Source organism: Buteo buteo, unplaced genomic scaffold (genome assembly GCF_964188355.1).
Source record: "Buteo buteo unplaced genomic scaffold, bButBut1.hap1.1 HAP1_SCAFFOLD_50, whole genome shotgun sequence".
In the NCBI taxonomy this organism is placed as follows: domain Eukaryota; kingdom Metazoa; phylum Chordata; class Aves; order Accipitriformes; family Accipitridae; genus Buteo; species Buteo buteo.
In genome coordinates this window covers 764205-787571 of record NW_027439216.1, presented here as the reverse complement: position 1 = coordinate 787571, position 23367 = coordinate 764205, and the positions used below count along the sequence as shown (strand labels likewise).

The following is a 23367-nucleotide window of genomic DNA, read 5'->3' as shown; positions in this document are numbered from 1 at the left end:
GGGTCGTGGTGTGGCAGGGCTGTGAGAGCAGCGGGGCCGGGCTGGGCCGGATGAGCCGCGGCCAGCTTCATGGGCAGCGGGAGGTAGATGTCCCGTGGGGAGGTGCAGGGGGCTGCAGCCGCTGCAGAGGCATTTTCCAGGTGAACGGTGGGGCCGAGAGCAGCACCGCGGGGTGAGGAACCATCCCCAGAGCCGGCCCTGTGCTGCCCTGCCCCAGAGCAGCCTTCCCCTGGCCTGCATGTCGGGGCCAGAGCAGCACCGCAGGGGCCAGGTAGTAGCCTGCAGGGGCACTTCTTCCCCGCGCTGGTCACAGCTGTGCCCCGGGCCCTGGCTCTGCCGCTCCCTGGCTGAATCCTGACTTTCAGCCTCAGGGATGTCCGTCCTTGGGAGATGTCTGCTCAGAAAAACAGGAGCATTCCTGCTCTAGCCCGGCAGTGCTCTCCTTGGGTGAACCCAGGTCCCCAGGCCCTCTGCAGCTTTGGAAACCTCCACCCATGTCTGGGTCCCACGTCATTACCTGACCCCCCTCCAGTGACTGCAGGTCACTGAGAAAGAGGTAGATCACAGCCTCTAATGGAAACGTGCTTGATTACAGCTGTGCCTGTAGCCGATGGCCACCCGACTGCTCAGCCGGATCTTGTCCGGGAGCCTCAGGGCAACCCCACAGGTATGTCAGTTGAATGAGCGGGCATTTAGGTTTTAATATTTGTTCATATGAAATTTAAGTTAGTATTTTCTTGGCTGATGCTTAGACATGCAGAAGAGCAGAGAGGGAATGGGTCAGGCTCAGTGATGTGGCCTGGGGCGCTCTGCCTTGCAAAACATTCTTTCCCAGCCTTTCTGACCCTGCGCTGCTTCCAGTGCCTGCTGCAAAGCCATTGGGCTTGTTGGGGTTGAGTTTAGAGCTGGTGTGGGCTCCAGGGAGTCCTTTCTGCCGGCAGCTCTGTACATGGTTTGTTTTAAACTGGCATGTTCCAGGCACCCAGTAACGGTCTGCACAGTGCTCCTGAGTGGCAGGGAGAGACGAGTGCCATGGAGCAACCCTGTGTGTGAACTGCATTCATTGCCGTTCACATCTGAAGAAGTCTATTGAAATATTTCACAGGAGCTTCTCTGTTCTGTTTGTTTACAGACGTGGCTGGACGCAATGGCTATCCAGCTTCCCAGCCGGGTTCCAGGGCTGACGCGCAGGGAGATCGCACGGGTACGTCATGGCTTTTTACTTCCTTTGAGAGCTGCCAGCTCAAAGCCCAAATGTGAGCAAGATGTCTCTTGCAGGTGTGGGAATATAGGCCTGCATCGTGTGTGCCATGTTGTTCTGTGATCCCCTTACATGTTCTGCTATTCAGTATGACAGTGTATATCACAATGTATGATGGGAGCTTCTCGTGGGTGTTTGGTTGCAGATGTGGGTACAGGGAGGGCTCTTCCAGCTTCTCGGCTGGGTCCTGCGCTGGAGCTCACCTGGCATCCTAGGGGTGAGTAGTCAGTCCTGACTGACTTCACAGACTAAGCGCTCGTTTTCAGTATGTTATTCTTGAGAAATTTAACTTTATACTTTCTGTTAAGGTCCTCAAAGAGCAAAGTATAAAGCTAAAGCTGAAATAGGAAGATCTTCCCAGCGGTCACCAGAAGTCCTAAAGGAAATCCTGAAGGAACTGGACAAAGCAGCACGTGGTGGGTATAACCAGAAGTCTTGGGAAGCTGAGGTTTCAGATGCATGTATGGACATGAATCCTGTGCAGCAGGAAGGGATCGATCAGAGCCGCACTGCACTGACACTCAAATTTCACACCTTGCAGGTGCTGGTGAGCTGTAGAGATGGTGCAGAGTCTCTGCTGCCAGTTGTGGTTCAACTGAGCCCCAGGGACGGCTGCTGCCCCAGTTACAGCGTTACTGGCCAGAGCTGTTCTGGGCAGACGTTGGTATCCAGCTGGCAGGAACTGACAGTGCTCACACCTTGAGTGTGTGAGGGACTTGGCTGAGGAGCCGATTCCTGATAAGCCATGAGAGGGCCAGCACCCTGCCAGTCACTGGCAGGGAGAGTGCCCTTGGCCAGTGGACAGGATGCGCCGGGAGCTTGGGGTCACTGAGACCAGCAGACTTTGCCTGGGCTGCAGGCATCCCCTGGGCAGGATGGGAGCACCCCGGCTTCGCAGCCTGGTCTAACCCCATTGTTCTCCTTGATGTCTGAGGACTCTCGGTGACACCTCGGGGTCAGGGACAGGCGAAAGCTGGACACCCAGCTGAAGGCCCAACACCTAACTTGAAGGCAGCTAAAATGAAGGGCTGTGAATTCGGTGTCGGGTGGTCTGCCTGTCTGTTTCTAGTTGTGTTTTCGATAACTTGGTTGTGGTTTTCCTCTTGTTTTGGGGGACTGTGGGCTCTTCACTGCCACTTGTGAAAGTGCCCAGAATATGCTTGCAAGAGCTTGCAGTTCAGTCCACTATGCGTGTCTGTTACCCTTACCATGTGGTGGAGTTGGTATGATGGGAAGTGCTTCTCAGAAGGACTCTTTCCCCACCTGAACTGGCCACAGCATCTTCCTGTCTCCTCTGAGGGAAGTAATTTACCATCATCTTGCAGTTTGCCAAAAATGCACCAAGTGGAATGTGAACAAGATCACATGCAATCTCCTAGTCTCTTAGCAGGTCAGGATTTGCTGTCTCCTGGTAAACTGGAAAGTGTCTAGCACTTAAATTTTTCTCCATGAATGACACATCGTTTGGACTAGTGACTAGGTGCACCCCCAAATGCCCAGGCTTTGTTTCTAAGCGTTATTAATGTATTTTGAGAAGTATTGCCTCCTGAAGATACCACGTTCCTGATGAGGAACGGTTACTTCTAATTAAAGTGAGCCACTTTCTTTCTAAAGAGATGGACCGTGAGACTGTGGAGAAGGAGGCGTTTCAGGAAGGAGATAGTCACGCAGTGCCAGTCTCTGACGAAAAAACAGGGGCAATTCAATCAACAGGCGTGCCAGGTAATTGCTGTCCTTCAGTCATCCAGTGTCATGAATCAAAATCATTGTGTGTCTGCAGCCTCTTCCCCTGGTGCCCGCTACTGCACATCTTGTCAGCAGCCAAACTATTATTAGTACAGAGCGAGTGTTCTAAAAGAAGCCAGCAACGGCTCTCTGAGGATGACTGTCATCTCTGGGGTGTGGAGGTTACTGCCATCAGTGTGCCAGAGGGACACTCACTCGTAACCCTCCGTGTGGATGCAGTGAGATGCTCACCTCCCACCACACCCTGTTCACAGGAATTTGAGAACTTTACCGTTTTGGGGGTGAGGCCATCTGAACCACCCACAGCAGACGATGGGAAATACGACTCTTAATGGAATGTGCCTCCTGCAATACCTGCATCCCAGAGCTTGCCCTGAGTCCCCCTAAGCACAACAGAGGGGGATCCCTCCTGTGAACTGAGGTCCAAAGGGATTCACTGGCGGATGGGGCATGGGCTTAGAGGGAACCTGTGCCACCCTCCTGCATCTTCTGTGCCTGAGCCATGCTGAGGCTTTACCTTTCTCTGATTCTTGGCAGTGGCAGTGCTGTCCAGCCCTGGAGAAGCCCACCACGCCAGGAGATATGAATTTTCTCCAAAGAGTGCAGGTAATTAGCAGTCTTGCAGGGGGCCATAAGGGGAAGACAAGTCCTGAAACCTGGGGGCATGCAAGCAGTGCCCACGCTGGAGGAAAGGCGAAGAGGGAGAGAGCGAGGTTCAGGTGTCTCCTGAGAGGGCCTGACTCCATCCCCTCAGGGTGTGGGTGATGGGCTGGGGAGAGAGCTGGGGGTGGCACTCCCTGATGCAGGGATGGGTTTTGTCTGTGTCGCTCAAAGGAACGATTGGTCAAACAGCTGCGCTCCCCCACATGCTCTCCATCTGGCCTCATGAGTTCTGTTCAGTGGGACAACTTGTCCCAAAGGGTCAGAGAGAGCCTCCAGGCAGCAGCACTAGCAAGCCTTGGGGAGTGAAAGTGGGTGAGCGCAAAAGAAATTGTGTGCAAACGTGAAGGGTGGCCAAGAAGGGGGAGCAAACCTGTGACACTGGGAAAACTGGATTACAGCCGTACCACAGTGTGAGCAAAGCTCTGAGGAGAAAGAGAGGCTCCAGAGTGCATTGATTTGCAATGGCTTTGGGAGTTTCCTTTGCTTCTACTGAAACCAAGGAAACATTGCAGCCCCAGCATGTTTGCTGGTGCAGAGATGCTAACAAAGTGAGAAAGAACATTTCCTGGCAATGTCAGACCTCCTGTGAGATTACCAGTAGCGTGCAGGACACACTAATGCACAGAATTGTTCCTGCAGGTGTGGATGACAAGAGAAACACAAATGCTGTGGATCCTCAAGATTTCCGGTACTACTGCATAGAAGGCGCCGTGGCGGTCCTGGGCTCCGTGCTGTTTGGGATGATACTGTGTTGTGTGATCTGTCTGTGGAGGAAGAGACGACGGTGAGTTGTTGGGAGTTTTTTTTGCCAAACTTCTGTATTAGATGGCTGCTATTAGCCATGAAACATTTAGAGGTAGGGTATTGTGGAGTGCCGAGACAGTTACTGGCCAAACTCTACTGAGATTTCTGCTGTAAGATGTTTTAACTGGCCTCTCAATTCATGGGCACTCTTTTGTGAAACGCCTTCCTCCTGTGGCAAGTGTTAGTTAAAAGTGACCCTGCCTCGACAAGAGCAGACCCAGCGACAGACGTAGGATGAGCAAGGTCAGGAAGAAAAACGAGGGATGACATTGCCATAGAAAGTGAGAAGCGCAATAGTGACATCTTTCTGCCAGTGAACCTGCCAGCAGAAATCACCCTGTTAGGTGATGCCGTAAATCCCAGAGGTTCACCTCGACCAGGGTGTCCCAGCAACTGAGACCGTGGTGAGGAGCCTTCCCAGCTCTCGGCCTTGCTTTGGAGAAAGAGTCAGCCTGTCCCATCTGCACGTGAGCCCTGCCAGCATGCGTGTTCTCAGCACAGGCAGGGTTTTTTTCTGTGCAGGGGTACGTATCTCTTTGGATACGTATTCTGAAGAGAGGATGGAGAGCATCTCGCTGAACAGAGAGCCGAGGCTGTGCCCTTGTCTGGTCAGGGACAGGCAGGGGAGCCGAGTGCTGGTCTCTGCCAGGCACGCTGAGAAAGGAGAACAGGAGGCTCTCCTGGCCCTGCAGCGCTGTGCCCAGCTTTGGTCCCCTCGGTCTGTCGCGGGCAGGTCTCCTTCCAGGCACGTGCAGAGCAGGCAGGTCAGGATGGTCAGGGCCGAGAGGAGACGAGCCGTGGGCAGGCGAGCAGAGCCCCAGACGAGGGGTGCGGGGTGCCCCGTTTTCTGCACAGAGCTCTCCACGCCCACAGCTCCCACGCGCAGCCAGGCATCCGCACCCCGTGAGGCGCCCAGTGCTGCCCCGCACCCTCACACCCGCCCGGCCCCACAGCCGCGGTGGGGCCTCAGCAGCCTCCTCTCTCCGCAGGCGCCTCTCCGCAGCTTCGCGAGCCCGGTCCGACACCAGCAGCTGCTCCTCGGGCCTGGACAGCCGGAGCAGCCGCTGCAGCACCCCGGAGAGCTGGACCCGACAGCAAGAGCCATCACCTGTGCCTGCAAAACCGGCCCCCCTGCCACAGAGCAGCAGGGAACGGGCCTCCGCCAGCCCGGACAGCCGCCCGGCCCGCCCGCCTCCACCCCGGCCCTCATGGCTGTCCAACTCAGCCAGCCGGCTGTTGTGGGACCAGCCCAGCGACCTCGAGCCCCCAGAGGAATTGAAGCCACCCGCCCGCGCCCCAAGCCCATCGCGCCGGCCCTCCTGCAAGGGCCTGAGCCAGCCCCACCAGGGTATGGGTTTGGGCTACAATGACAGACTCCTGACGGACAGCTTCAGGGATCGACCATTCGTGTCCGAGTAATGGCACAGCAATAAATACAGATCAGTAGCACAGTTGTCCAGGTCGTAATGGCAGCAGACCCAGGGATTCACCAATCCTGGGCCGAACTTCGCATCGGGGCACACAGGGACCTGGATGCCCACGGTGTCAGCAGGCAGGGAGCTGGGCATGGGACCCACCAACAGGCTGGGGGAGCCCAGCTTCCCTGGTGGGACTGTCCTGCTAAATTCTGAGCCACAGAGGCACCAAAGGGGCTCGTTAACAGGTCACCATCCCCACCTCTGCTCCCTGTGCCAGCTTTGTCCTGGAGCGCACAGGACAGGGGTACTGTGTAGGGCAATACCAGCCCCAGCCCCTCCATTGCGTGCGCGCCAAATACACCACATAAGGCAAAGCCAGAAATAAAACGCAGAGCAGCACCAAGCTGCTATTGAGCCATAACTGCTTTTGGCTGGGATGGAGTTAATTTTCTTCCTAGCAGCACATATGGTGCCGAGTGTTGGATGTGTGACCAAACCAGTGTTGGTAGCACACCCATGTTTTAGCTGTTGCTGAAGGCTGCTTGCACGGCCCCAAGGCCTACTCTGTGCCCATGCTGCCCTGCCAGCGAGTAAGCTGGGGGTGCGCTGGTGGATGAAAAGCTGGACATGAGCTGGCAATGTGCACTTGCAGCCCGGTCAGTGCAGGTGGGTGGGGGCCGGGGGGGTCTGTGAGGGGTTTGGGGGGGGATTTGTGAGGGGTTTGGGCGGTCCGCGCCTGGATTTGTTGAGGGGATGTTGGGGTCTGTGAGGTGTTTAGCGGGGTCTGCGAGGGGATTTGAAGGGTTTGGGGGGGTCTCTGAGGGGTTTGGCGGGGTCTCTGAGGGGTTTGGGGGAGTCTGTGAGGGGATTAGTGAGGTGTTGAGGGGATTTGTGAGGGGATGTTGGGGTCTGCGAGGGGTTTTGGGGGGGATTTGCGAGGGGCTTGGGCGGTCCACGAGTGGATTTGTGAGGGGATGTTGGCGTCTCTGAGGGGTTGGGGGGGGTCTGTGAGGGGATGGAGGGGTTGTGAGGGGATTTGTGAGGTGTGGAGGCGATTTGTGAGGGGATGTTGGGGCCTCTGAAGGGTATGGGGGTGTCTGTGAGGGGATTTGAAGGGTTTGGGGGGGGGTGTGAGGCAATGGGGGGTCTGTGAGTGTATTTGTGAGGAGATGTTGGGGTCTCTGTGGGGTTTGGCGGGGTCTGTGAGGGGATTTGAGGGGTTTGGGGGGGTTGCGCAGTCTGCGAGTGGATTTGTGAGGGGATGTTGGGATCTCTGAGGGGTTTGGGGGGGTCTGCGAGAGGATTCGAAGGGTTTGTGGGGGTCTGTGAGTGGATTTGTGAGGAGATGTTGGGGTCTCTGAGGGGTTTGGCAGGGTCTGTGAGGGGATGGGGGGGTTCTGTGAGGGGATTTGTGAGGTGTTGAGTGGATTTGTGAGGAGATGTTGGGGTCCCTGAGGGTTTTGTGGGGATCCGTGAGGGGATTTGAGGGGTTTGGGGGTGTCTGTGAGGGGATGGGGGGGATTTGTGAGCAGTTTGGGCGGTCTGTGAGTGGATTTGTGAGGGGATGTTGGGGTCTGTGAGGTGTTTGGGGGGATCCGTGAGGGTATTTGAGGGGTTTGGGGGGGGCCTGTGAGGGGTTTGGGGTGTCTGTGAGTGTATTTGTGAGAAGATGTTGGGGTCTCTGAGGAGTCTGGGGGGATCCGTGAGGAGATTTGATGGGTTTGGGGTCTGTGAGGGGACGGGGGGATTTGTGAGGGGTTTGGGCTCCTGTCACGCAGCTCCTCCTGCCCAGGGCTGTGGCTGGCAGCACAGACAGACCCGCCTTTTGGGAAAGATTTGCCGACCCAGAGCAAACGCGGGGCAGCTCCTCTCCCTCCCTCCCTCCCCGAGCAGGCGCAGACCCCACAGCAGCACTGAGGGACGGCAGAGCTGCACGCACACCTCGCAAGCGCTGCTGAGGGAACAGCTCAGGAGCAAAGGGCCCTTCCCGAAGGCCGCGTGCTGCCAAGGGAACAGCTCCGGACCGAAGGGCCCTTCCCGAAGGCCGTCTCTCCGCAGGCGTGCTCTGGTGGGGACACAGCAGGTGCCCTTGCTGTCCCCAGGCCTCCCTGTGGGTGTGATGGCCCTGAGGTCTGATGCATGCCTTTCACCCCATGCAGGCTGTGCTGTGGGCTGTCATGAGTCCAGATTCAGGATCCTGCCGGCTGCGCCAATCTCTTGCCAAGGGGCGGAAAGCACCTCGCTCAGGAGGAGAGAAGCATCAGTGTGTTTTATTGAGGTGAAATAATAATTTGACAGAGTTCAATAAATACGAGGAATTTAACAAAGTTTGACAGTGGTTTCCCGAGGTTCAGTAAGTTGGACGGCAAGGTTTGCCTTATTAATTACGGCACGGAAGAAACGTACGAGGGAGAACTGAGTTAGAATCGAGGTGGAAGGATTCACACAGAGACCGGAGATGCAAAAGGGTAAGGAAGACCCTCCCGTTGAGTCGTGAGGTTCAGAGGGGACCCCCTTGCTTTCTAAACTCCTTATGGAGCCTAGGTGCGGCTCGGTCCAATCTCAGTCTCAGACTTGGACAACAGTTTGTCTAATGGAATTATCTGTACAAAGTTTATAATAGTTAATATTAAGTAGCTACGTGGATTAGTACTGTTTCCTTAGTATGAATTCAGCATGCTGTCAGTCACTTAGCAAAGATCTGCTATTGAGAACAGGCCTCTATGCCTCGAGGAGCAACCTTGAGAGGCGTCCCAGCTCGAGGGGAGATCACTGCCATGCAGCCACGCTGCCTAGGAGGGAGAGCTGAAAGAAGGCTCCCTTAGGCTGTCATATTTATGGGATAAAGTGGCTGGCTCCTAGTCAAATCACATGCAATGGGAAGGGTATGCATGAGACTCCCTGTGCCCACAACTTTTTTTGCTCCTTGATAAATGAGTCTTGGAAAAACCACCCGCTATTCCTGTGTTAATCGCCTGATGAGTGTTCCAAGGTGATAGGCAGCGGTGCTCACTGGGTCACTCGGCTCCTTTGTGGGTTTTTCAGAGAAGAGATTGAAACTAGAGGAGTTCTTGGCCTGGCTATGGCTCCTTTACCTCCTTTGGAGCCTGTACCAAACTACGGCTAGTTTGGTTATGGGGTTGAGTGTACCCGTCACACCGGCTCTTGGGAAATGAGGGTACATGTGACCCTGTGCGAGGTCAAGCTAGAACATGCTTTGCAGTTTGTGTATTTACTGCCCTGAATTTTCTGCTCTTCCTGGCTGTCTTCTGTGGTTTTCAGCCTGCTCTCGCCTCCACAGAAAGAAATGCTGTGTGTATGAAAGAGGCCATTATGAATCTTCCCTTAGGAGGTTTTTTTTTTGCGCTCTGCTCCTGAATTACTATCTGTAGTATATCTGCCAATGTTCAAAATATCTTTCTAATTCCCTGGTTTAAGTATTCTGACCCTACTCCAGCTACATGTTACTATGCACAACTCCCACCAACCATCATTTTTTATTTCAAGTTGTTTTTCATGAAATAACACACATTGCATCCAGAATCCTGTGTTGCTGTTCCATGGTTTTCTTCACGGTTTTCCAGCTGTATTCCTCCTCCCCATGATAAACAGTGTTGCCAGTATTTCTTTTTCTCTTAGAATACACATGGTAAGGGTGGTTGCTGGATGTCTCATCCTTTTTAAGGCCGGGAAGACACGTTCTGAGAAGGCCTTTTCCTAGTCCCAGGTATTCAGGGACGCAAGACGTGCCTATCCCCGTCAGCTCTGTGGAGGATTTAAGAGAGGTTGTGCACCTGAAGGTTAAACCGTGCTTCTGTATCGGAAGCTGAATTTCAGCAAGCAAAAGCAACTTCCCCAAATCTTAAGTTGTGTGTCTTTGAATGCTGCAAAATTGAATTAAATAATGAACCTTGCATACATCTTTCTCGATTAAGCGTACAGTGGATGTCTCCTCCTTCAACTAGGCTGGAGCTTAAAAATCAGCTTAAAAATACTGGATAGTGTAATTTTTGCTGCACATGGCCTCAGTCCACTTGGGAGAAAATTGGATTAGTTACACAAGTCTTCGTGGAAGCCTCAAAGAGAGCCTAAGGTTTTGAGTGCCCTAGGATGCTCTTTTCAGGTAGGTTAACAGGCACGTATAAAGCCTGTAATGGCGTAAGGACTCCCCAGAACATCTTCAGTACAGCTATATTTTATGTAAGCTGCTGTTTTCATGCAACCTCAGCTAGCGCTGTGCTGCTCTTTACAGGATGGGGTGAGTGGTGTTGTCTTTGGCTGTGTGGGCTTAAATGTGTTTCCAATGTGCGTGTCAAATAATTACCTGTGAAACAGACTGCCAATCTGGCTGAAGCCAGTGCTTCCGAGAAGATGAACTAAAAGCTTTGATGGTACAGTCCTGCCATGAATACGATCCGGTCAAGTAAGTGTTGATCATGTCCAATCTGTTCTTTGAAGATTATGGGAAAATGGCAGAGATGTGTGTTTTAACAAGAGAGACACGTGCCTACCTTTTTCTTTTTTCCCCCTCAAACCTTTTAGTTACATGAAGAAACCCTTGGGTCCACCTCCACCATCATATACTTGCTTTTGTTGTGGAAGACCTAGCCACTATATAAAGAACTGCTCGAAAAATGGGGTATGATTGTGGGGGACTTCTGGTGTTACTCTAGGTGTTAATTATTTTACCTGGGCAGTTATGCAACAAATACATGAACACTCATATTAAGAATTGTTTCTCTTGGGGTGAAAGGCAGAGGTTATATGGCAATGTTGCAAAGCCCTTCCAAATTCAAGGGGAAGCTGGAATTATAAAGGTGGAATTTTCTTTCTAGGTCTTAGACATTAAGTATGTCCATAGATCTTTCTCTATGAACTTTCATGCGTATTTTCATATACTTCAGTATTACTGGAATTTTTTCTGTTTTCCACTCTTTTTAATGACAGTTCACTGTTTTTATTATTTTGTATCAAACCAAGACATTTCTCTTGACCCCATCTATTGCATATTTGCGTGTTGTAATTACACTAAGTCCCTGGTTGAGTATTGATACCATTTCACGTTAGTCACTGAAGGTATACACGTGAGGTATGAATTCAACCTTCACCTATAGACGGCGAGTGTAGGTTTCTCCAGTGACTGATTCAGAGCACAAGATTAAGCTCTTGCTCTGAATTGTGCTTTGGAGGAGGAGCAGCGGGTTTGTCTCTTCTCTGAGTGGATGGTGAGCTAAGGGATATGTCAGCCTTAAGGAACCTGAAGTTAAGCCAAAGAATGTTGCTGGAGTTCAAAACCCCGCTCAAGCCTTTGGAACATCCTGGCTATATTCATGTAGGAAAATAAGTATTTCAGTTGAGCAACCCTTACACTAGGTAAAAGGAGAGGATTAAAGGCTTTTGCTGCTTAAAATCATCAGGGAAATGTCATTTTAAGTGTGGGTCTTGAGGTACGTCTGCCTCTCTTTTCTTGAACAGGACAAAAAATTTGAGTCTGTTCCCAGAGTTAAAAAGAGCACAGGAATTCCACAGAGTTTCATGACAAAGGTGAAGGATCCCAATACGAAGGGTGCTATGCTGACAAGATCTGGAAAATATGCAACACCACCTTTTAATGCCTAGGTATGGAACTAAGTGGACTGACCAAAAAGTGAAGGAGAGAAAGCACGCATAAATCTGAGTGGCAATGCAACCCAGTTGGCCAGCATCTGTCATTCCAAGGGAGGAAGCACTGTCATTGTACCTTAACCTGAAAACCTGTAGTAATTTCTAATATTAAAAGAGGGTGGTCCTACTGCTCATGCCCCTGGAAGTTGGCTAAACTTGCGGTGTGCTAAGAATCTGCGTTTCTGCAAAACACTTCAGTAGTGTTTACAGGGGAGTCGTTCTCCTTGAAAGCTCATTTTGCTTCTGTTTTCTGTTTCAAAGGCTTCTTGCCAAATTCAACAGGTAGCTGTTGGCCTGAGATTTCCTCCCCCTCTGACTTTTATTAAATCCCATGTGTGAAACAGACTAACGTTTTCCTGTTGCTATAAACTGAGAAAATACTACCGTGTGCTGATGTCGTGGTTTAACCCCAGCCAGCAACTAAGCACCACGCAGCCGCTCACTCACTCCCCCCCCACCCAGTGGGATGGGAGAGAAAATCGGGAAAAGAAGTAAAACTCCTGGGTTGAGATAAGAACGGTTTAATAGAACAGAAAAGAAGAAACTAATAATGATAATGATAACACTAATAAAATGACAGCAGTAGTAATAAAAGGATTGAAATGTACAAATGATGCGCAGGGCAATTGCTCCCCACCCACCGACCGACACCCAGCCAGTCCCCGAGCAGCGAAAATCCCTGTCCCCCCCCCTTCCCAGTTCCTAAACTAGATGGGACGTCACATGGTATGGAATACACCGTTGGCCAGTTTGGGTCAGGTGCCCTGGCTGGGCATGAGAAGCTGAAAAATCCTTGACTATAGTCTAAACACTACTGAGCAACAACTGAAAACATCAGTGTTATCAGCATTCTTCACATACTGAACTCAAAACATAGCACTGTACCAGCTACTAGGAAGACAGTTAATTCTATCCCAGCTGAAACCAGGACAGCTGACAAGAGTGGCTGTTTTAAAATGCACTTGGTAGCACTTTTGGTTTTCTGTCATGGATCTCCTTTTGTAGAAGCTGTAACATAGACGTCTTCCTTTTAGAAAATGTAATTACTCGGAGACTACCTTTATCCTGTGCCTGCAATTTACATTTATCCTCTGGCAAAGGAGAGGTGGGATTCATTTTGCCTGATTTCTAGCTGTCAAAAAAAAATTTTCCTAGTCTGAGCTTCTTTCTTAGTTGATCCAATGAATGGGAGAGTTCTGCAGAAAGAAAAGTGTTCCCCCCTCCCTTTCTAGTGTTGTGGCTGTAGAAAAGTAGTTTAAACTAAGCACCTGTGTTTTAGAAGGCTAATGTGGAGTGAGAAGAATTCCATCTCTTCTCTTCCTTTGGTAAAATCCAAAGCTTGGAAAAGTTTTCCTTTGCCCATCTTTAACTTGTTTCTTTTTTCTTCCCCGCCCTTCCTCCAGGGAAGCTTCTGCTAGAGAAAAGAAGGAAAAGCCTCCCTTTTTACCAGAGGAGTCGTCCTCCTCCTGAGATGATGATGATCCTGTTCCAGACGAGCTGTGATGTCTCTGTTTGTAAGGATCTAATGACTGATGCAGCTGTTATTCCCTGCTGTGGAAACAGTTATTGTGATGAATGTAAGTGTTACTCCCATATTTGTTGATTCAAAACATCACATCTGATCTTCTGAAAGCAGAAGGAGGAGATAACAAAATAACTTTGTTAGCAGTTCTATTTAATATTTAATATGAATTGAATACGAAAGCGCTCTTCTCGTATAAAGGGCAAAAGAAAGCCAGGAAGCTTTTCCCCCTTTTTTACGTGTCTAGTTAAATCTTCTTTACATGCAGAAGGACGAGTATGAGAAGAGTGGCTAACTGTGCAGGTGATTACAGTGTTAGGTATGGAATGCGTTTAGTTTGTCCACAGCCCTTTCTCTCATACAAAATTATATAGCCAACTCTGGGGACTTTTGGTGGTCTGCAACAAAGGGATAGTTAGGCATTTAATCCACATTCTTCTCCACGGGAGAGTTGGTTAAAACCTTCAGAACTCGAACCTACTAATGTTTTTTTGAGACGTGTTTTATTCATTAACCTTGAGGTTGGGGACTTCTCACTGTACTAGATGGTGGGAAAGAGACTAGTTGAAACATCAAGACACAGCCTATGCTACATCTTCAGATGTTACAATAGTGAAATATCAAAACTGTATAGTTATTTGCTGCATACTAGAGATTTTTTACACTGTTGAACATTTCTAGCTTCATGCTCTCAATTCAAGACCATATTCACCCATTAATCATATGTGTGCTTTTATAATTGATGAGAACCCCCAAAACTTCCTTAGTTTGGCTAAATACTATTTTGATTATTCTAATTATACAGAGGTATTAGAACAGCATTGCTGGAATCTGAGGAACATACATGCCCAGCGTGGCATCAGATGGATGTTTCGCCTGATGCTTTAATTGCCAACAAGTGCCTACGCGAGGTAATGTGATGACATTTACATAAAGTGCTTGTAAGAAAAGGCTATTTGTAGAAAGCTGAAAGGGAAGAAGATACTAATTTACATCTCCTTAAGCAAGGCGTAATTGAATAAGGCTAAATTTACTTTCCAAATACGTTATCTGTTGCTGTCACAGAAGCTTACAACTCTTTAGAGACAACCTGGCAAATTCAGGTCACGCTTTTGTTTGACATGATTGCCTTGCTTTCAAATTCGGCGCTAACACTGAAGTACATTACATACAGTTACTCTGAGTTACCAGTCATTAGTATGAGTGTTTCATGTGATGTGCATGTTGGTTTCATATATCTGTCTGTTGGTTTCTTTTAGGACTGATAGCATTTACAGGAATACACAAGTAATTTTCCTCTGTGAAGGCTTTTGTTCGTAGATCTGCTGAAGTTTCATCTTACCCTTTTTGTAAATGTTTTTCTGCCTCTAGGCTGTGAACAATTTAAGAAATGGAATTGGCTACACAAAAAGGCTGCGTCAGCAGATTCGGCAGCAGCAGCAGCCACTACTGCCACCGCCTCCACCACCACTCATGAGTGTTCTGTTCACCAGCAGTTCGTTGGAAGAGAAGGTAAGCTTTATTTCAACATATGCAGCGATTCTTATATTTCAGTACAGCTTATTTTCCAACTGTCTGCGTTTATTCAGAAGGGCTATGAGGTTCCTGTGTGAAGGCAACAGCATTAGCAAGTCATCTGGGCCCCCAAGGACAATCAATACCCACCACTGGTAAGGAACTGTAACTTTAGAATGTCTTTTAAAAAATTCTCTTCAGATAAACTGAATGGGATTTTTTGCTGTTTCCTCTCTCCACTCCAAAAGGTCATCCAGCGAGAGCCAGTACACTTTGCTCAGCAGGTGGCAGACCAGGCTGGGAACTGCAAGTGTTGTACAGAAATTCAATGTATTACTACTTGTAAGCTGTTAAACGAGGCCGTAGCACTTTTAACTTCTGCAACAGCCGATTTATAATGAAGTAAGTATGGACAGAGAGTTGTGGAGAATACAAGCAGTCCTTAATTTTTAAATGGCCTAATTTGAATTGGCTTTAACAAAGGGGATCTGTGCTTGCAGTAAAATTATTTAAAATAAAACTCCAGTACCTGATCGAAAAGAGGACTCTGAAAAAGGAACTTTTTTGCAGGAAACCATAATTCCATATCAGAATTAAAAACAATTAAAGGCTCAGGTGGACAGACAGCCTTTTGATTTCTGGCTGAACAGGGCTGTAGAAATTGATTTCCCAATAGAAGTCAGCCTCCAACATTCTTTTTCTAACAACTTCGTTGACACTGATTGAGCAATTCTTGGAAAAGTCAACACTGTTATTTTTTGACAATTTTGAGTTTCTTCAGTTTAGTCAGCCCAAATAGCCAAGCTGCTTTCTCTCAGTTGGAGAGAGAGGAGTCTGTTTTATCTATTACTGCAGTGTCATGTCAGTCCTTCCTTTTGGTATGTATGTGTTAGAGATAGATTGTAAGGGTGCACTGTGTTTATAAAATCTTAAAGATGAATCAGAACAAAACCCCGGATCCATCCCACAGATTGTCTAAAATCTCCAGGAAGCAAGAAAATAACAGTTCAGGGACAAGAGCAGGCCAAATACATCATTGTGAGGCAACAGCATAGGAAGCGTACGTGGAAGAAGATAAAAGAAGTTTGAGGGAAAATGAGTTAATATCTGTGCCGTACGGGCTGCCAGCACCTGCGGCTTGTCACTGCTCTCGGGCTACCGACCCAGCTTCAAGGTGGAAAAAAAGCAGCTTTCTTTGAATGCTGGCGTCAGGAACAAGGTGCTTTAACTTGCCAGCAGGTGCCTGCAGGCTTTTATTGGCATGAGTTTGTGTGGTAGGAATGGAAGGGGTAGCTGGTGTTACTTCAGTGAAGGTCATGGGGCTTGGGGGTTTTCTTGGTTGGTTGGATTTGATTGGTTGGTTTGGTTGGTTTGGTTTGGGTTGTGCTATCAATTTCGGGAGTTCAGGAGCTGATTTCCATTCATTCCTCCTCCCAAGTGGTGTGGGTGGAAAAGGCTGGAGTGATAAATTTCTACCCGCCTGGAGGCAAGCTGACCGCATGAGTTGGAGAGACGCATTCACAGTGGAGGCTCATACACCACCCTGATGGCTGAAGGCAACTCCCTGAACTGTAATAGTGTGAACTTATCTGTTGTCTCTTGGAGTATGCAGGAGAAATGGCTTGCAGCTTTGTGAAGCTATAAACAAGTGTCAAAACTGGGAACAAATCAGTTTAACTTCTTGTATAAAATTAGGATCTCTCGGAACAGAAGTAGGTTGGAGCTGTTCACTGTGGTGGACAAATCATAGCAAGAGCTGGCAAAATATTAAACTGCCAGAGACTTCTCATTTGAACAGAAGGCTGATGGATGAATAGGTAGTATGCCATGTGTGCTACTTTCTCTCTTAAGTTCTCTTCTTTGTATATGCCTGGCAGTCTGGTACAGTTGAGAGAGAGAAGTAAGATTTTTTTTTTTTTTTTTTTTAATACCAAAAGGGGAACACATTCTGTTGGGCATAAGTCACTCTCAGTAAGGCTTTCCAAGTGCGATTTTCCTCAACTTTTAAGTTATGAGATCAATTTTTGAGTAATACATGCAGGCAACTGAAAAATATCGATTCTTGCCTAGAAGACTTTGCTCTTAATAATATCTGCTACATCTAATTGATATTGTCCTTTATGTCAATCTCTAATTATAGCCTCTGTAGGAAGAACGGGGCAATGAAAGGCAGATGGTGGCCTTCTGTACACTGGAAAGATCTTGGATGCTAGCAAAGTCCAAAACGCGTTCTTGTGTTGTGCAAACTCTCTGAAGTGCAAGTTGTACGTTGCAAGTAATACGTAAAGCATGTAGGAAGTTGCTGCTGTAGGTGTTCTAATTTAGATGTAGTTCACATCAATTAAACATAAGCTTTCCTTCTGTATTTGTTATGGAAATAATATCATAAGAAGGAAAATATTCATTAAGACTATTTTTACTTAGGAAGTGGAAGTTGACAATGCCTATAAACAAGGCAAGGCAAATTAGGTCAAGGCCTAGTTACCCTTGTAAGTAAAGAGCTGTTCTGACTGGGGAGACTAGTTGATAGGACTACAGTCCTAATACCCCCCCACTCCAGCTTTTTGGAAAACATGTAGAAAAAAGTTTGAAAAATGAGCTCATAGAGAAGGGAGGCGGGGGGAACCCACCAGATGACTAAAAGCCATGTCTGTAGTTGGATAAAGCTACTCTGAGAGAGAGAAATCCATCTTCCCTCAGTGGAAGATAAAGGCAACAATTAGAATTAAGGAGCTGCAATAAGCTACCTTTTTAAAATCAAGTGTTGAAGCTGTCCTTTGAGCATTTCCTCATCCCATTCCAGCCGAAGTGGGTCAGATGCCTTAAATAGTTCTAAGCATCTCTCGACTAACCCAGCTAATATTTGAAGTTGTCCGTATATGAAGTAGGAAAATGTCCGGTTTGAATAATGGCATCATTAATCCCTTTAGCCTTTGGGTCTGGATATGGGCTTTTTGACAAGCATGATGAGTTGTAGAGACCTTTTTCATGTGTCTCCCCCTTTTGCTACTAGTGTTTCTGTAGAGACCCTTGATCCATTAAGTACAGTCCTCACCTCCTGTCCCACTCCTTTCTCTCCCCTGGTTTCAGCTGGTAATGCAAAGTAGGGGTTTCTTTCTCCCTTTTTCCCTTTCTAAAGCAAGGGTTCTGTGGTGTTTAAAAAAAAAAAAATTCATGCTGCTTTTAATTTAATGTTGTGCTGCCATGTTTGTCCTGTGCTGCTTCTGATTGCAAGGAGGTCAAGTTATCTAAAAACCATAAGCAGGATCTTTTTCCCCTCATTCATGTTAATGATGGGCAAAAGAGCAGAAGCTGATTTGGAAACCTGTAAGTGGAAGGGTGTTTTCCAGTAAGGTGGTTGGTTTGTTGGTTTTTTTTTTTTTCTGTTGTGGGGTCTTCAGTATTTTATTGTCTCCCACAGTACTCCTAGGCTGCAGAACCAGCCTCAAAGGCACTATGGAATGACTTCTCCCATTAGCTTGGCTCCTCCTAAGGATATAGACTGCATTCATACTCAGAAGCTGGTTGAAGCAATGAAAGCATGTGGGGTATTTGAAGATGAGGAAGAACTGAATCACAGGTATAACAAGGCTGTAAAATTTGTTAATCTCCTGGGGTTTTTTAGGGCAAACTTATACACAAGTTTTCTTTACAGGCTGGTTGTTCTTGGTAAACTGAATAACTTGGCCAAAGAATGGATTTCAGAACTTGGTGAGAGCAAGGTAAGGATTTTTGATATGTTCTTATCAAAACAGCTGAAACCTTTTTGCTTCTTTTAAAGGTGATACTACTAGGATTTATGCTAAAGTTCAACTTTTAACTTTCTTCTGAAGTATCATGCAGAGCTGTAGTAACTGCCATTGAAATAATGTATAAAAGATACTTCAGATCAAGCTCTTCAAGTCCTTGGGGCATGGAATAAATTTGTGAGGTGGCTCCATCAGTTGACTTGTAGCAGCTAACAAAGCTGAAACCAACATATTGTGGGGCGAGAGAGATGGTAAATGAGCAGTAATCTTGCCCCAAACAGCCTGCGGCACTCAATCTAGTTTGACATTATTTCACTAGACTTGCCTTTGGTGTGGCTCTTAGATTGTGTTAATTTATGTGGGCCTGCTGCAGGGAAGACTGATAGTAGGTCTTAATTTGTTTAAATTGATGAAACGACTGCTACATTACTCATCTTTTCTTTGTTTTGTTTGTGAGCTGCAAGCACTCACTTCAGAAAAACAGTATCAGTCTATTAGACTAACAACTCAGTCCGGGAGAGAGAGGACATTGTTTATGGAGGCTGTTGTAGTCTTTCTAAATGACTTAGAAAGAGGCTCTGCATCTCAGTGGGATTCTGACGTAGAGCCTTGGAAGGAACGGATGAGTAGGTCGTGAGTCTTCACTTCCTTTGCTGGGTCACAGGCAAAAACTCACTCTATCCCCTCTGCAGCTGCTGCTCTGCAGACCAACATTTAACAATTACTGGTATTGCAGTGAGCTTAACGCATTCTTCGCATGAAAACTTTCTACCCAGAACATCACCCGTGTGCCTTTGCAGCTTTGGGTGTCTCGGCTTACACCTGTGTCTGCTGCTCATCTTCCATGCACTGCCATTCACTTATGAAGCAGTTGATTGCAACGTACCAGGGGAATGTTTCTCCTCCAGATGGGATTACAGCAGTGGCTGTAGGCTGTGTGACTTCAGCTTGTGAGCTGGCTGCCATTCCAGAGCCATAGGGGGAATGCAGGGCTGAGGCATTCAGCTTTGGTTGTCTATTTTTTATGCCTTCATAATACTGTATTGCACTCCTCAGGAATCCAGGGTCCCCAGCAAGCAGTCCTTGCCCCAAGCCCACGGGCACAGCTGCATCTAGCAACCGTTCAGCCTCTCAAACACACTGTGCGACTGTCAGCAGTGCAGAACACATGAATATGTGGGACTGTCTCATCTCCTACAGGTGCTGGTGAGAAAAGTCCACAGGCTGCAGAATGCAAACGGCGCTAATGTACAGTGCAGCTGTGGTGCTGGCCATCCTGGCGTCCATAGTCCTTCTGGGAGCTTTGGGTCACCTGGTTAAATCGCTGCTGAAGAATAGGAAACAGTGAGTTGGTCTTCCCAGCATTCTTGCGCAGCAAAGCATTCCCAGTGGCAGCATCCTGGAGTGCAGTTCACCGAGGGTAGCAGCACTCTGTTAGCATTTCATAGAATCAGAATCATAGAGTTGTGGAATGGTTTGGGTTGGAAGGGACCTTTAAAGTTCATGTAGAGCAACCCCTCTGCCATGGCCAGGGACATCTCTCACTAGGTCAGGTTGCTCAAAGCCACATCCAACCTGACCTTGAACACTTCCAAGAACGGAGCATGGAAGTGTCCTTTCTTTCTCTCTTCCCTGCCTTTCTCCTCTCACCCTTCCCCTTTGTTGGCTCATATTCCACACTGGATTAGCAGAGGAGAGGTAAAAAACTGCTTGATTATACAAAAATACATTTTTTTGACTAAAGATCACATACCTGCCTCAAATCCGACCTCTAAACCTCAGTGCCCTTCTTACGCCAGGAACTCAGCCATCTTTTCCAGACGCAGGAGCACGTCCCCACAATCCCCAGGAGAACTGCATCTCTGTCAAAAGGCATTTGGAGCTAAAAGATGAATTGGCTGGCATGGGTCTCGCCCTGTCCAGCAGCCCAGTGGCTCAGGCGCTCCCTGCAAAACTCCTATATCCACACCCCCTCCTCACTCAGATTTGCAGTTAGAGCCATGGCTCTCTCACCAACCAAGCGCAAGGCTGAGCTTGAGGTTGCAGGCACCCTGAGGACAGAAGCCCCCTTTAACGGTGCCTGACCCACTTTCTGTAAACCCACAGTGGATTCGGGACAGTTAATGGCCAGAGAGAGAGAGGAGCTAGGATGTCCCTGCTGGGAACTCGGCTTCAAACCCCCAATACAACAGTTCCTAAATTATACAAAGGGGAACAGCTTCCCTGGGAGCAGACTCCCTGCAGCCCCTCTGCCTGCCCAGCCACCTGCTACTGGGGCACTATTCGCCTTTGTGCTAAAGTCCACCCTTCAAAACAGGCAATCAGATCTAAATAGAACTTTCTTTTCCCTTCGCTGAACTAAGTAACGGGGATCTCCTTTTATTCTTTCTTCCTGTCTGAGGACGGAGGTAAGCACCTAACTGCAGAAGATTTGTGCCCAAGACCCCGAACTGCAGGGGGCCTGTGCTGCCAGCCCAGAGCTGAGCAGTGCATTATTTAGGACAGATGGGATTCAGGCTTTTGCCTTTTACTTGCCCATCCCTCCTTTGTAACTTGCAGGCTTCTTTTTTAGATCCTCAACTTTTGCTGTGATGTCTGGGCACTTGCTGCAGCCTGAGAGTCTTCTGGACAAAATGAGACGCGTGTCTTGAGAGGCCACAGTCCAACCACTAATTGCCTACGTCTCTACTAAGCAATATTGACAATAATTTTCTTAGAAGGGGTGGATCATCAAATTGGTGACACAGAATTAAAAGATTGGTTTTCTAGGCCACTTTAATTTTAACAGAAAATTGGAGATTTGGGTTGAAAAATACAAAACACTTTAAAGCTGAAACACTCTCTGTAGCTGCTACTTTGCTTATTCTTGTTTGAAAGAAGTACTTGGCAATTTGAACATATTTTCCACATCAATTCAACCAGACTTGTTTACATTCAAACTTTAAAACATATACAAATCCAAACTAAAAAAACAGCACTATGCTCACAATTTTTACCTAACTTTTTAAGCATCTTTTGCCCCAAATATTTATATTCTGATTATATTCCAATATTATCTCTCGGAAGTTATAGAGCACTTTTTTCACTTAAGTGCAATGTAATTAGCTTATGTCCCCAAAATACTTCATTCCTGATGACTTACAAAATTCACAGTGCAAAATGAGATACAGCATCTCCCTGTGCAATGCTAGGCGCCTTGGGCAGTGGTCCTCAGAAACAGGACAAACAGAGAGTGCCTAAGCTTATCAGGGATGAAGCGAGGAGGAAAAGGCATCTAATTAGATCTACTCGAAGATCCAAGCGTGATCTTCAAACACAAACTTTCTTCTGCAACTGAATGTCTAAGACTGAATTTGCGTTGTGTTAAAGAAAGAAAGAAAGAAAAGAGACAGAGACTGTACTTGGCTTCAGTAAGGGCTAACAGCAGAGTTGTCAGAGACCTGATGAGGAACACAGGAGACTGGGGTGTGATTCATCTGACTCAACGTGGATGTCTCTCATGTAGACACCCATGCCCGAGCCAACCTTGGCCCCATTTTCAGGCAACAGAGAGTCGAGTCAGTATAACCAGTGAGTTCAAGGTGCTGTTTCTCTTATCCTAAAGTAAATACTTATATTTTTGGCCAGAAAGACTGCACATTAGATTCACTGACTTGATTCACTGTAGCTCCTTTAAAATAAAATAGGACCTCATGCCCGTTGTGCAGGCAGAGATGATTACAACTGCATTACAGATACACAATTGTCGCGTCCCAAATTTTAATATAGCAGAGATTAGAAGAGAGAGAGAGACAGCTGAAGATAGTAGGCGGCTAATCATACATCTTACTATGGCAAGGCCAGCTTTTAAACATATAAATCCAATTAATATCATAAGTCCAATATTTACAAGCCATTTTCCCCACCCCGTCAGTCCCTAGGATCCCAAAATGGAATGCAGCCATGAGTTTGGACTCCAGCCATCAAACCAGTTAGCTGACTGATTGATTGAAATAATTCAGCTGTTTGATCAGCTATCTCTTTCATCTTTGCCCGGGCTTCTTCAATGGAAGTTGTGGCATTATGAATGGTAATACAACGTTCGGATTCAGTCAAGTTTAACATACCACACACACCACGTTCTTTTAGCAATAACATATCTAAGGCTAAACGATTCTGTAATGTCATTTTTGATACTTGTTGCACTAGCAGATTTAGTTCCCCAAAGGCATATTGAGTCCAATTACTTAATACATGTACTTGCCAAGTTAGGTTTTCTAGCGCCCATTGGTGCTGAACAATATAGCCAGATGGTGCAAAGAATGCTTCTAGCTCTAATGATACCTTCTGTCCCCAGGTATAATAACCGGGTTTTAAATGCTTTGAATCCACTTCTGGGTGTTACTTGGGTCATCAAGTTCTCGTTTTTTCCTGTGAATAGGTGGTGTGCAGCATCATGCTGGCAAAATCAACTCCTCATGGACTGTTCTGGATGGTTTGCTATTTATGCTGCATCAGTCCTTTGCCTTAACTCTAGATGTGGCAGTACACCAATCCATACACTGTGTTCCACCAGCTGCACTACCTCTATGTCAGCATCTTGACTAAAAACTAAGGCAAAAATTGGACTTTAGTAGGGTTAGTTACATGCAACAAGTTTAGCGTGTAGGTCACTCTTCAAAAGCCTATGGCTGCAATGAGTACTATTTTGCCTCTAATTAAATAATATACTTGGATAAGTTGTGTTGACAAGGAGACAGCTGATGACAGGGGTATAGAAATGGATTCTGTATAACCTGTTCTATTTAACTCACAAATGATCACCCTGTTTTTCTTTTTTTTTTCTTAAATGAACTGGCGTAAGACATTAGCTCCATGCTTGTGACCATTCATAACTCCATGAAGACAGAATAGCACATATCAAAAGCTTAAAACAGCATCACTCACATAATACAGATATTAGGACAAATACAGGAAAAAAAAAAGGACCTGTATAGCCATTTAAGTTCAAGCCAAGACAGGATCAAAATACACTGGTATTTCTTC

At 47.4% G+C, this 23367-nt stretch overlaps 1 protein-coding gene across 1 annotated transcript; it reads left to right on the top strand.

Moving 5' to 3' along the window:
- The first annotated feature begins 573 nt into the window (after positions 1 to 573).
- LOC142027662 (uncharacterized) lies at positions 574 to 4690 on the top strand. Its single transcript, XM_075021954.1, has 7 exons — positions 574 to 667; positions 1133 to 1204; positions 1407 to 1478; positions 1570 to 1677; positions 2876 to 2983; positions 3545 to 3613; positions 4310 to 4690. The coding sequence occupies exons 1-7, from the start codon at positions 574 to 576 to the stop codon at positions 4456 to 4458; spliced, it is 672 nt and encodes a 223-aa protein (XP_074878055.1). The 3' UTR covers positions 4459 to 4690.
- The last annotated feature ends 18677 nt before the right edge of the window (positions 4691 to 23367 follow it).